The sequence below is a fragment of the Aegilops tauschii genome, chromosome 2 (genome assembly GCF_002575655.3).
Source record: "Aegilops tauschii subsp. strangulata cultivar AL8/78 chromosome 2, Aet v6.0, whole genome shotgun sequence".
NCBI lineage: Eukaryota > Viridiplantae > Streptophyta > Magnoliopsida > Poales > Poaceae > Aegilops > Aegilops tauschii.
This window is the reverse complement of record NC_053036.3, coordinates 431,521,662-431,534,753: the sequence shown is the minus strand read 5'-3', so window position 1 is coordinate 431,534,753 and position 13,092 is coordinate 431,521,662. Positions and strand designations below refer to the sequence as shown.

Below are 13,092 nucleotides of genomic sequence, written 5' to 3'. Positions count from 1 at the left end.
AGGACTCCACACTTGGTGCGCCCCCTCCTAGGGCCGGCCTCCTCCTCCTCCCGTGCTCCTTTATATACGTGGGCAGGAGGGCACCCCAGAGACACAACAATTGATCCTTGAGATCTCTTAGCCGTGTGCGGTGCCCCCCTCCATCATATTACACCTCGATAATACCGTTGCGGAGCTTAGGCGAAGCCCTGCGTCGGTGGAACATCATCATCGTCACCACGTTGTCGTGCTGACGAAACTCTCCCTCAACACTCGGCTGGATCGGAGTTCGAGGGACGTCATCGACCTGAACGTGTGTAGAACTCGGAGGTGCCGTACGTTCGGTACTTGATCGGTCGGATCGTGAAGACGTACGACTACATCAACCGCGTTGTGATAACGCTTCCGCTGTCGGTCTACGAGGGTACGTGGACAACACTCTCCCCTCTCGTTGCTATGCATCACCATGATCTTGCGTGTGCGTAGGAATTTTTTTGAAATTACTACGTTCCCCAACAGCACCGCCCCTTGGTCGCCCTAGTTCCCCATCGTTAACCGCCGCATGATCTCATCGAGTTGCGGGTACACGATGTAGCTCTCGGAGCCCTCGTCCTCGCTGGAGCTGCTGTCGGGCGGCGGCGGCGGAGGGATCAGCGGCTTCCTGTAGACCTTGTGGACCACGAAGACGACGTCCGGCGGCACGGGGCCCGGGTGCGCGCGGCGGAAGGCGGCCGCGTTCCTGTTGAGCCGGTACTCCTTCATCCGCCAACGCGTCTGCGATATTACCTCCCCGTCCCTGCATGTGTAGCGGTACGCGAACCTGCGCCGGAACGCCACTGCCTCCCGGCCGCCCTCGCCGCCGTAGTACGCCTTCTCCTGGCCGTACTGCTCCCAGCACCCGCCCGCGTCCGGCGTCGGGCACGTCTCGCCGGCGGGCTTTGCCGCGAAGAAGAAGCCCCATACCTCGCCGTAATCCCTCCTGTGGTTTTCCGGGAAGGAGAGCGCGCGTGGGCGCAAGGACAAGACGTCCACGCCCTCCTCGATGATGCCGGGGAAGAAGACGCCGCCGAGCCCCGCCCTGGGGATGAGGTAGTGGCCGATGAGCTCACGGCCGGTGGGTTGGAACACGCAGCCAGCTGCTGCCAGATTAGCCATCGCCGACCGATGCCGAAGTTGTAGCCTAGCTAGGAGGGGTAGGTTCTGTGGGCGACGTGAAATGTTGGGTGGATCAGAGAGTTCGATTATGCCATGGGAGAACTCAGATCCGGGGGACCTGCTGCTCCTCCTCCTTTTGTAGATGGGACGGCATCATGGCAGTTGGCAGGGAAGGTTCCAGAAGCAAGTACAGATGACACACCAGATAGAGGGTGTCAAATTCGGTCGCGTGTGCTCAGTTCGAACAAAATTTGATGGCCCATTGATCAAGAGTGTCCAATCTGAAAAACGGGGTTAGACTGAATGGCCTTTTTCGTCTCGGCTTTGTTTCACAGTCGTGCTTGGCCCAAGCAAAAGCCATCGGATTAGAGTCCACCTAATATAAGAGAGGGAGGTTGATCTAGGCTTCGGAACACCTTAGCATTTCTTGAGTCTCAAAATTTCCAGAGAATTGAGAGAGGCACGCCTCTGGCTAAATGGAGTTTTTAAGGTTGCTTTTCTGAAACAAGTATGCGTCAGAAGAGTAAGTTGTTGCCAAATCCGCATGGCTTTCGGACAGTTGATAAGGAGGTGATTTGTGTTTTCGGAAGGAACAAAGTACCTTACACGGGCGGCGGCTTATGAGAGATGACTGTTAAACATATGTGGGTTGATTTAATTTGTCGCCGAACAATAATCAAGCAACAAATATTGACTATATTTGGAGCACGACAACCCTAGATGAGCTCGGCATGATGACACTCCACATTTTATCCCATATGAAACCATACATGCTAATTTTAAAGAGATAAAAAAAATAGCAGAACGATTCGCCGTCGATATGCATACATCTATCCGACAAAGCAATGATGTCGGCGCTCTAAATGTTACTTCCACTAGTAGGAGAGGGAGGGTGATCTAGGTTTTGGTACGCCACGGCATTCCCTAAGTCCTTAATTCAGATAATTGAGAGAGGCACCTCTGAATAAATGAAGTTTTTGAGCTTGCTTTTGGCGTAGTAACAACCCATAAGCCCCGAAAGCAAGTAGGCATGGGTTGTTGCCAAATCCGCATGTGTTTCGGACAATTGATGAAGAGGTTATGTGTCTTTGGAAGAAACAGGGTACCTCATATGGGCGGCGGGTCGGGAGAGGTGCATGTCGAACATATTTGCATTGGTTTAATCTTTTCTCAAACAATAACCAAGCAACAAATATTGACCATATTGAGCATGGCAGTGCTAGATGAGCTCGGCATGATCACACTTCACATTTTTTATTGCATGTGAGACCATACATGTTAATCTTAAAGGGACAAACATATAGCGACAAAATCAATGACGTCGGCGCTCTAAATGTTATTTTTTAAGCTTCAAAATGGTATATCTCTCAAACCATTTTGTGTGCATATCCATGGTCCGCTTTGTTTCGACGAGATCATTGAAACTAGACCCTATGTTGTTGAGCTTCGACGTTTATATCTTTCACATGTGTCATAATTTGTTTTTCTATGAAGTTGGCTTAGTAGCAAAGTTACTAGGCGGCAAACATGGAACATCAACTTTATGGACGTTTTAAAAAACATCTCTACCTCTATATCTATATCTATATATGTCTCTTCCTATCTAAAAAAAGGGAAAGGTTTTCCGTTCCGCTCCACACTTCTTCCATCCCCCCTCGCACTGCTGTTTTGTTTCGTTACCATGTGAAAGACCAGAGAAAAATTCGTCGTGTGAAAGTCCCACGCACGCACCTTTGGCTAAATGAAGTTTTTGAGGTTGCTTTTGGCATGGCAATAACTCATAAGTCTTGGAAGCAAGTAGGCATGAGTTGTTGCCAAATCTGCATGGCTGTCGGACAGTTAATGAAGAGGCGATTTGTGTCTTGGGAAGGAGTGGAGTACCTTTGACAAGCGGCAGCTTGAAGTGCTTGTGGAACATAATTTTTCTTGGCTTAATCTTTCCTCAAACAGTAACTGAGCAAAAAAATATTGACCATATTTGGAGCATGACAATGCTAGATGAGCTCTACATGATCACACTATACATTTTTATCCCTGTGAGATCATACATACTAATTTTAAAGGGGTAAAAATGTAGTGGAACGTTTCACACATGCATCCATCGGTGATAAAAGCAATGACACCATCACTCTTAATGTCATTTGAAATTTCAAAATGATATATCTCTCGAACCATTATTAGGATTTCCAATCTATTTCCATGGCCCGCTGTTTAGACGAGATCATCAAAACTAGACCCATATGTTGTTAAGCTTTGATGTTCTTTCTTTCTTCCAAAAGTGTCGCCAAATTTTTCTATGAAGTTGCCTTAGTACCAAAGTTACTAGGTGGCAACTTTGATACCAATACAACAACAAGTTCATTAAACGTGGGTTGACAACTTTATGGATGGCTTTCCTTTTTCAAAATATATGCATCTCCTAAATCACTAAGCTCCATGGGGCAAAAACTCCCGGGAGCGATCGAGGCGGCCGATTTCGCTAGTGGTCTCAATTTTGGCCGTGCAGGCACGTTGAGTGGGCCCCTTTGGTTGGGCGTGCGGGGGGTGCGGGCCTAAGCGTTGTGGCCATTGGGAGGGGTTTGTTTGGGTACGTGTCGCACGGTTGCCTCCCTCTTCCACGCTCTTCTTGCATCAATTATGAGAGATGACACGATCTACAGACCCTAGTGCCGCCGAAACCTCCCATCCACGCGTCGCACACTGCCATTCGCCGTGCCTTCTTGTTCTTGTCGGGGTGCCGCCAGCTCCCAGGCCAACACCCGCCTGTTTTTCGTCGTCGTCGGCTGTCCCCGTTGGGTGTTTGACTTGATAAGCATTGGCGGTGCATAATCTGGCCAGTACACTCAGTGGGGTGGTGAATGTGGCCGTATGTACTAGATCGAAGGCCGCACAGGGGTTTTACCCTAATTCAGGCCTCTAGTGAGGAGTAATACCCTATGTCATGCTTTGAGTTCTTATTGATGGTGGGTGTACCTCGGGCGAGGGATTACAATGGTGGAGATGAGATTGCTAGCGAGAGTCTAGTCTATGAGAGTGTATCAGAATGAGAGCCCTGTAGCCCTCTCCATATATGCATGGTGAGGGCTATATTTTTATAAGAGGGAGATCCAATCATGGCTGCCGCCATGCTGGCTTGGGGGGCAAGATGATCCTTGGAAGCCTACCCATTCCCCTAGGCACCTTCCTATTGCTAGCTATGTGGTCGGCCTCCTGGGCCCCTTGGCAGGTCTGCCATCGGGCTCCCTGTGGAGAAGGCATCCTCGGTGCATCACACCTTTAGTAGCCCCGAGCTTGTGTGGGGTTGGAGCTTTTTGGTTTTCGAGAACCCACGAGAACTCCTCGTCTTTGTGTTGGATGTTAGGACTTCTTTCTAGATGCTCGACCTTGAAGACATCTGCGGGCCTGCTCACCGCGAGGACTCCGGGAACGCCTTCCGTTGCGGGCTCGTGTATGGCGTGGAGCTCGCTGAAGGCCGAGGCCCCACGTTCTGAGCTATGCTGTCAAGTCTTTGGTTGATTGAATCGTCACAGCCAGGCCTGTGTTGTCTTGTCAAAACAGGCTCATCGACCCTTGAGGGCGCTTGTTGGTTGCCCGATGACATGATGATAATGCCTGAATTCATACGCCCACATCTCGCGGAATGGGAAATCACAGAGGATGTGGGGAGCTTGTCACACCGTGAGTCCCGACCATTCAGTTTTATTGCGTCGGCTATAAAGCGGGGTAGAAAGGGTAATTTCTCCTTCCCCTCCCTTCATCTTCATCCTCACGCATTCGCCTCCTTGCATCCTCTGCTATTACCACACATCTATAGCTCACTACTAGGAAAAGGCCTAGTAGTGGCGCACCAGTTTTGCCTACTAATGGCGCACTACTGGTGCACCACTAGTACCACGCCACTAGTATTAAATACTAATGGCGCACCACTGGTGCGCCATTAGTATCTGGTATACTAATGGCGCATCACGCCATGCGCCATTAGTATAGACCAACATGCGTCATTAGTGTGCCTCTCAGGGGACGATATTTACACATGTGCTTTGCCATACTAATGGCGCACTGTGGGGTGATGCGCCATTGCTATTTTTGAATTTTGAATTTGGATCTGGATCGCGAATTTTTTGCCCATTTTTGCTCGTTTTTTTGCACGATATTTTTTCAAATTTTGTTCTCGTTTTTGGATCTTGTACGTTCTTTTGCCATGTTCTTTTGCCGGAGAGGAGTTCGCCGGAGAGGAGGGCCGAGGTCACCGGAGAGGAGGAGGAGGAGGTCACCGGAGAGGCGCTCGCCTACATCGCCGAAGAGGAGGAGGAGGTCGCCGGAGAGGAGTTCACCGGAGCATCGGAGAGGAGGAAGGAGAAACCATGAGGGGAGGGGAGGAGAGGAGAGGAGAGGAGGAGCTCACCGGAGAGGAGGGAGGAGGAGATCACCGGAGAGGAGGGAGGAGGAGATCACCGGAGAGGAGGGAGGAGAAACCGTGAGGGGAGGGGAGGAGAGGAGGGAGGAGGAGGTCGCCGGAGAGGAGGAGGAGGAGGAGGTCGCCGGAGAGGAGGAGGAGGAGGTCGCCGGAGAGGAGGAGGGGAGTATGGTGGAGGAGAGAAGGGGAGATGGAGTGGAGGAGAGGAGGAGATGGAGTGGAGGAGAGGTGGAGTGGAGGAGAACAATAAAGAGGTAAGGAGGAGAGGACCCCGCCCAGCCATATATGCGGCATAGTAATGGCGCATCGTGGGCAGGTGCGCCATTACTAACTTTTTTTTTATTATTTTATTTATTTTGAATTTTGAAGGCGGGAAGATAGTAATGGCGCACCGTGGGCAGGTGCGCCATTACTAACTTTATTTTTATTTTTTTGATATAGTTTGAATTTTGAAGGCGGGAAGATAGTAATGGCGCACCATGGGCAGGTGGCGCCATTACTGAGTTTGTTTTTTTTTTGAATTTTTTTGCCTCTCCGGATCTTAAAAGCCCCGTAACTTTTTTTCTGTTAGGTTTTTGAGGATTCTGAAAATTCGGATGTATCTTTTTGAGTAGATGATTTTTCATATAAAAAACTTTTTAATCCGAGTTCGTATGCAAAAGTTATGCCCATCTTACAAATTCCAGAGAGATTTTGCAAATAAATTCGAAATTCATATTTGTAAATTTTCCCAACAAATAGACCACATATCACATGGGAAACTTATTTTCTTTTATTTTTCTGACATTTCCATCATTTTCTTTTATTTTTTCTAAAACTGAAAAGACGGTCCGGGGGTGCATTCGGTGGAATTATTGGGGCAAGTTACTAATGGCGCACCGTGGGAGTGGTGCGCCATTACTAGTTCAACTAGTAATGGCGCACCACACACACGATGCGCCATTAGTAGTTTTGAAAAAAAAATTTAAAAAAAATTTGAAATTTTTTTACTAGTGGCGCACCGTGGATGTGGTGCGCCATTTAAACTAGTAATGGCGCACTATCCCCTGGTGCGCTATTACTAGTTTTGAAAAAATAAATAAAAGAAATTTGTTACGAGTGGCGCACCGTGGATGTGGTGCGCCATTAGTATTTGGACACTAATGGCGCACCAACACATGGTGCGCCACTGCTATATAGTAGTGGCGCACCACATGTCTGGTGCGCCATTAGTGTCCATATCATCTATAGCCCTTTTCCTAGTAGTGGCTCGCACAACCTTCCACCTTGATCATCTGCGTCCATCGAGATAGCCAAATCCAGGGATGGTCAGGGACAGACCCACGCAATACGCCGCTTAGGCGACCGTGACCGCGAAGCAAAAATGGAAGAGGGCCGCCGACGGCCATGACCCGCAAGCCGAAGTAGCCTCGTGCGGCGAACAAAACCACGGGGAAGTAGTTTCTGTGATTCGTCCGCGCTAAGGAGCTTGACCAGCTGGTGGTGGAGAAATGTACCCCGATAGATCTGGTCTGCACGCCCGGGAAGGAAGCTCCACCGGCGTCGACCACCGAAGAGCACGTGCTTCATCAGGAGTTCTTCGGACAGAAGTGCGGTGATTGATATGGTTATTGTTCTTGCCAACACATGAAGTGATTAAGTTGAAGTCGCCGCCAAGCAGCCACAAACCATCACACAACACCCTGCATCCTGGAGGTCTGCCAGGAAGTGCAACTTGCCGTCGTCGCCTTGAGGGCCATAAACCTTCAAAAAATGAGTACAGGTTCGCCACGATAGTAGAGACGAGAGCCGTAATGTGGTGCAAGACAATAGTGAGACTGGAGATAGACACAGCCGAGCGCTGCTAGGCGAGAAGAATGCCTCGGCGGGTGCCAATCATGGGGAGGACGAAGAAGTCCTGAAAGCTTGGGCCAACTTCTTGATCACCGTGGGCAGGATGATAAGGTCCAGTTTGATCTCTTTGAGACAAACCACAGTAGAAGAGGCAACAGAAATAATAGTACGAATGGTAGCGTGTTTGGTAGGACAATTAAAACCGTGAACGTTCCAGCAAATCGCACGAAGATTGCACTCCATGAAGACCAAGGATGGGTCCAATGGGGGATGGGGGGAGGGGGCACGATACTAGGCTACGATAGTTTGGACACTGGCAGTGGTGTGGTGCAGCCTGGAAAGCACTGTGTTAGGCATGTCCCACCCGAAAAGTAAATGGATGAACCTACTTTGGAAAACTCATTCTAAATGCCAAAAAACTCCGAAAAAGTTTCACGCATACATCTTCACATTCTATGTGCATACATAAAGTTTTGCGAAAAACAACTTTTTCTTTGGCATGTGAAAAAAGACAAAAAATGCATCTTGAACGCTTTTAGAAGCACTGAAGTTTGTCTTTTTCGCAGAGGCAAAATAAAAAGTGTTTTTTTCACAATACTTTGTGCTGCATACACATGCGTGCGAAGATGTATGCGTTTGTTTTGATTTTTTTTTGACATTTTAAAACGTGTTTAAAACACATTTTTGAAAAACGGGTTCATATGCCCATGAGTTTAAGACTTTCCCACTCTATCTCATCCATAGTAATCTGCAAACGCCTGGACAACGTCCTCTGCAAGGGGATGTTCAAACAGCCTGAAGTACTTGGCCAGACTCTTTCTCATCTTCTTGCAGAATGACACGACAGTGTAGAACACGATTGGCCTTAGTATCGAGAAAAGCAATGCACCGGCTGCGTCTAGGCATGGATGGGGTAGCTAGCAACGGCAAGGGTGCAAATTTGCACGCCATGCACAGACGCATGCAAAGCGGGGTCCACCACCGAAGCCGCATGGGGGTGCATCAATGTTTGGCTACAAAAGATCGCAACCAAAACGTTGCTGGGGCCAGACAGTGTTTAGCTGGAAGAAATATCCAAAACGTTGCTTGGAAGGTAGTAGCAAATATTGTTTCTACACTACTGTTGTGGAATCATTTTCCCAAAATATATCAATTGATGTCATGACGGCAAGTCACAGATGTACATGAATATTACGGCTTACAAGTATGGTTATTGTACTCAGCAAGTTATTTGAAATGCAAAATCGTTGGTCGGCCTCGGCCATGGAGCCATGGTCTGCTGCTATTGGAAGTGGAAACTAACTACTCGGCACATGCAAGTGCTACAAGACCTACCTGACCAGGCTAAGCTCTGGAGTGAAATGACCAGCACAAATTTAGTCCCCTGGATAATGAACATAGCCTTATAAACTGAAACTGCACATCCTTGCAATGATTGCCCAACACTCCAGTCAATAGCATTGACATCTGGGGGTAAAAAAAAAAATAGCATTGCATCTACTACTAGTCTTTAGTTCAAACAAAAATAACATCTACTACTAGTGTCTCAGTTCAGTCCAATTTACAGAGAGGCAAACGATTCTAAATTTGTATGTGCACTAAATAAAATAAGGGAGTACCAATTTTCACATATTTAGAAGTTTCGGCTCTATGATTAGGTGATTACAACTTTTCTGTAACCAGCCCTACTTTCTCTCTCTAAACAACTACTCCTGAAGGTTGAAGGATATACCTCCTGAACTATCCTGGCAGTTTTTAAAATGTTGTAATTACATGACTCAACCTTATTTCCCGAACTAGATGAACGAAACAAAGCTACGAACAACCCAAACATGGGAAGATACGACCAAGACTCACGTCCACATAAAATCTAAATCATAATATGAAACGATCAAGACATGCATCGGCCCACATTGCCAAGAATCAGTTTTAAACTAATTGATGACTCTTCACAAAGGCAAGTATGTGTTGTTGAAAACCCTCTTGTTCCTCTCTCACCATATGCTCCAGATGATTAGAGACACCTAGGAATTTAAAGCCTTTCTCTTTGTGCCATGAGTTCTCGACCCGGCCTCCTGCCACCATCGTGGATTGGAAGGGAAGCCGAGGAAACGATCTCGCTTAGATTTGCCCATTGCAGCACCGAGCTCCAAATGATTGAAATGAGCCGCCTCCTGTGTAGAGGTACAGAAACAACAAGTATCATTATGTGCTAAATCCCTCTTGTGGCAAGAGGGTCTGCCGTCCAAACACGACGATGAGCCAAAGAAAAAGTTTGCACTTCAACAGCGCCCAGAATTGCCTTATGGTGCAATCCATACTGCAATTGATTGCCGCAGTGAAATAAGCACTATATACTATTGCCGAAAAAACTCCTTTTGAATCCCAACTCCAGGTCCACTTATCTTCAACGCCATGGATCGTCGGGGTTTAAGAAATAATTTCCAGAAGGTAACCACCTGCAGGAAAGTGTGAATGTTGATCTCACTATTGATATCTTTGATCCAAGCTTCATTAGAAGTGGCTTCAGCAACAGTCCTGCGTGACCTGACGACCGGATATACTAGTTATTTGTTGGTTTAAAATCTGCTAGGTAAGTCACAGACGCATGAACATTACAGCTTATGTCCGGCAAAGTCATCCAAAGCTTAGCTTCCAATTATTCAGATGTGAAGACATCTTTAGCTTGTTTGCTGTGACTGAAACTGGAAACCGTTACTCCCAAATACTAAAACTGAAACTGGAGTGGTATTCAAAGTTTCAAACTGATGTCTCTCTGTCCAACCATTTTGAAACTGAAACTGGAGTAGTAACCATTACTCCTAAATACTACTCCAGTTCCAATTATTCGAACAAAGCAGACCATGAAGATAGATCATAAAATATAAAATTATTCAGATGGGAAGACATCAGACCAAGACTCACGTCCACACAAAACATAAATCATAAAATGAAATGGTGATAATACCTCCGAACTGTTCTAGCAGATGCTGCGAGGGAGGGTGATTACATTGCACTTCGAACGAAACGGATCAATCAATCTACCTCAACTAGATCGAGCGCACAATCCAGAACTGAAATGAAACGAAATAGAGACACAACAACTCTGAAGAAATCAACATGCGGTTGCATAATTCTACCGCCTCTTCTTCAACACGATGGAGCGCTCGGAGCCCTCCTCCTCGCTGTCGCTGGAGCTGCTGTCAGCAGGCGGGGGGAGCACCGGCTTCCGGTAGACCTTGTGGACCACGAAGACGACGTCCGCCGCCTCGGGGTCCGGGTGCGCGCGGCGGAAGGCGGCCGCGTCCCTGTTGAGCCGGTACTCCTTCATCAGCCAGCGCGTCGGCGACCATACCGCCCCGCCTTCGGTACGCGAACCTGCGCCGGAACGCCACTGCCTCCCGGCCGCCCTCACCGCCGTAGTACGCCTTCTCCGTGCCGTACTGCACCCAGCACCCGCCCCCGCCCGGCGTCGGGCACGTCTCGCCGGCGGGCTTTGCCGCGAAGAAGAAGCCCCATACCTCGCCGTAATCCCTTACGTGGTTTTCCCGAAAGGGGAGCTCACGCGGGGGCAAGGACAAGACGTCCACGCCCTCCTCGATGAAGCCGGGGAAGATGCCGCCGCCGAGCCCCGCCCTGGGGACGAGGTAGTGGTGGATGAGCTCACGGCCGGTGGGTTGGAACACGTAGGCGGCTGTCAGATTAGGGTTCGCCATCGCCGACCGATACCGAAGTTGTAGCCTAGGAGAGGTAGATTGTGTGGGCGACTCAAAATGTTCAGTGGATCCGAGAGAGAGAGAGAGAGTGTTTGACTATGCCATGGGATAACTCAGATTTGGGAGGACCTGCTCCTGCTTTTGTAGATGGGTTGGCATTAACGCTAGGGAGGTTCCAGAAGCCAAATACATATGGCGCACTAGATAAGGGTGTCTAATTCGGTCGGTGATAACATGTGCTCAATTAGAACAAAATTTGATGGGCCAATTGATCAGGATTGTGCAATCGGATTTGTTGCGCAACCGTGCTTGGCCCAAACAAATGGCAACGGATTAGAGTCCACAAATATTCCTAATACAAAAGAGGGATGGTGATCTATGCTTCGAAACACCTCAGCATTTCTTAGTCCCGAAATTTCAAGAGAGACGAGTCTTAAAATTTCTAGAGAATTGAGAGAGGCACTTGTGGTCAAGTGAGTTTTTTGAGGTTGATGATGACGTAGCAACGACCCCCCTCCCCACCCCTTGCGCGCAGAAGCAAGTTGGCGGCGGAACGGTGAGTTGTTGGCAAATCCGCATCGCTTTCGGACAATTGATGAAGAGGTGATTTGTTTCTACGGAAGGAACGGAGTACCTTTTACGGGGCGGTGGCTTGGAGTGAGTTGTTGGCAAATCTGTATGACTTTCGGACAATTGATGAAGAGGTGCTTGTCGAACATATTTGCCTTGATTTAATCTTTCCTCCAACAATAACTAAGCAACAAATATTGACTGTATTTGGAGCACACGACAGCGTCACTTGGCATGATCACATTCCACATTTTTATTCCATGTGAGACCATACATGCTAACTTTAAATGGACAAAAAATATAGCGAAATGATTCACCAGCGATATGATTGCGTCTATGGGCGACAAAAGCAATGACGTAGCACTCCAAATGTTACTTTTGAAACTTCAAAGTCATATCTCTCTCAAACCATTACTCGGATTATCTTCATGATCAGCTTTGTTTCAACGAGATCGTCGAAATTAGACTATATGTTGTTAAGCATTAACGTTTTTTTCCTGAATGGTGTCCCCAAATTTTTCTATGAAGTTGCGTTAGTACCAAAGTTACTAGTCGAGAACTTTGATATAAATACAACACCAAGTTCGTTAAACATGAGCTAACAATTTTATGGATGTTGAAACTCCTAGGAGCGATCCAGTCGATAGATCTGCTTGGCTGTCCCTGATTTTGACCGAGTCACGCGTAGGCTTGGCTGGCGGCTGGTGGGCCTTGGTCAACATTTGGGAGTGTGGCCCTGGGCTGTCGGCGAGGGGAATTTCGATCGGCTGTCCCCGATTTAGTACAAAATTTATTTTTAATTTTTTTAAAAATGTAAAAAAAATCAAAATTTGTTTAGAATTTCAAAATGTGTTCTAATTTTCAAAAATGTTTGTGTTTTAAAAAATTGTTCAATATTTTGAAAAATGCATGCGTCTCAAAAGGTAATCGATTTTTTCACAGAAAACGTGTTCAAAATTTTAAAAAACCTTCAAATCTATGGATGTTTGTAGTTCTTAAAACTCCGTGCAACTCATTAGTAACGAAATTTTGCTTGATCCGGTTACTGGCTAGGCTCGTGCACATGAGAGATGGAGGTCCTGTGTTCAACCCCTAGGGAGCGCAATAATTTGTAGAATTTTGCACAAAGCCCCCACTTTTGGGCCGACCCAACTGGCTATTTGTGTGTTCTTAGGGCTGTTATTCGCTGTGAAATGTTGCAGATAGGAGCTCAAATGGGGGTGGGAGTTCTTGGGGAGGTCCTATTTCGCGCGATGCATGCTGGGAGGAGGCGCAACGCGCACCCCCCTCTTACCAAGAGTGCCCTTTTGGGCCGGCCCATGTACAAGGCACCCTATTATTTGATTTTATTTTTTACTTTTTTATTTTCTGTTTTGTATTATTTTTCTTCTTTATATAATTTAGGATTTTAGAAATGTTCTA

At 47.4% G+C, this 13,092-nt stretch overlaps 1 protein-coding gene and 1 pseudogene across 1 annotated transcript; both read right to left on the bottom strand.

Moving 5' to 3' along the window:
• Window positions 1-516: 516 nt before the first annotated feature.
• Window positions 517-1,299, bottom strand: LOC109743814 (uncharacterized). The gene has a single exon (XM_020302905.4). The coding sequence runs from the start codon at window positions 1,132-1,134 to the stop codon at window positions 517-519; it is 618 nt and encodes a 205-aa protein (XP_020158494.1). The 5' UTR covers window positions 1,135-1,299.
• Window positions 1,300-10,310: 9,011 nt separating this feature from the next.
• On the bottom strand, window positions 10,311-11,228 carry LOC141042044 (NAC transcription factor NAM-B2-like; annotated as a pseudogene).
• Between the last annotated feature and the right edge of the window lie 1,864 nt (window positions 11,229-13,092).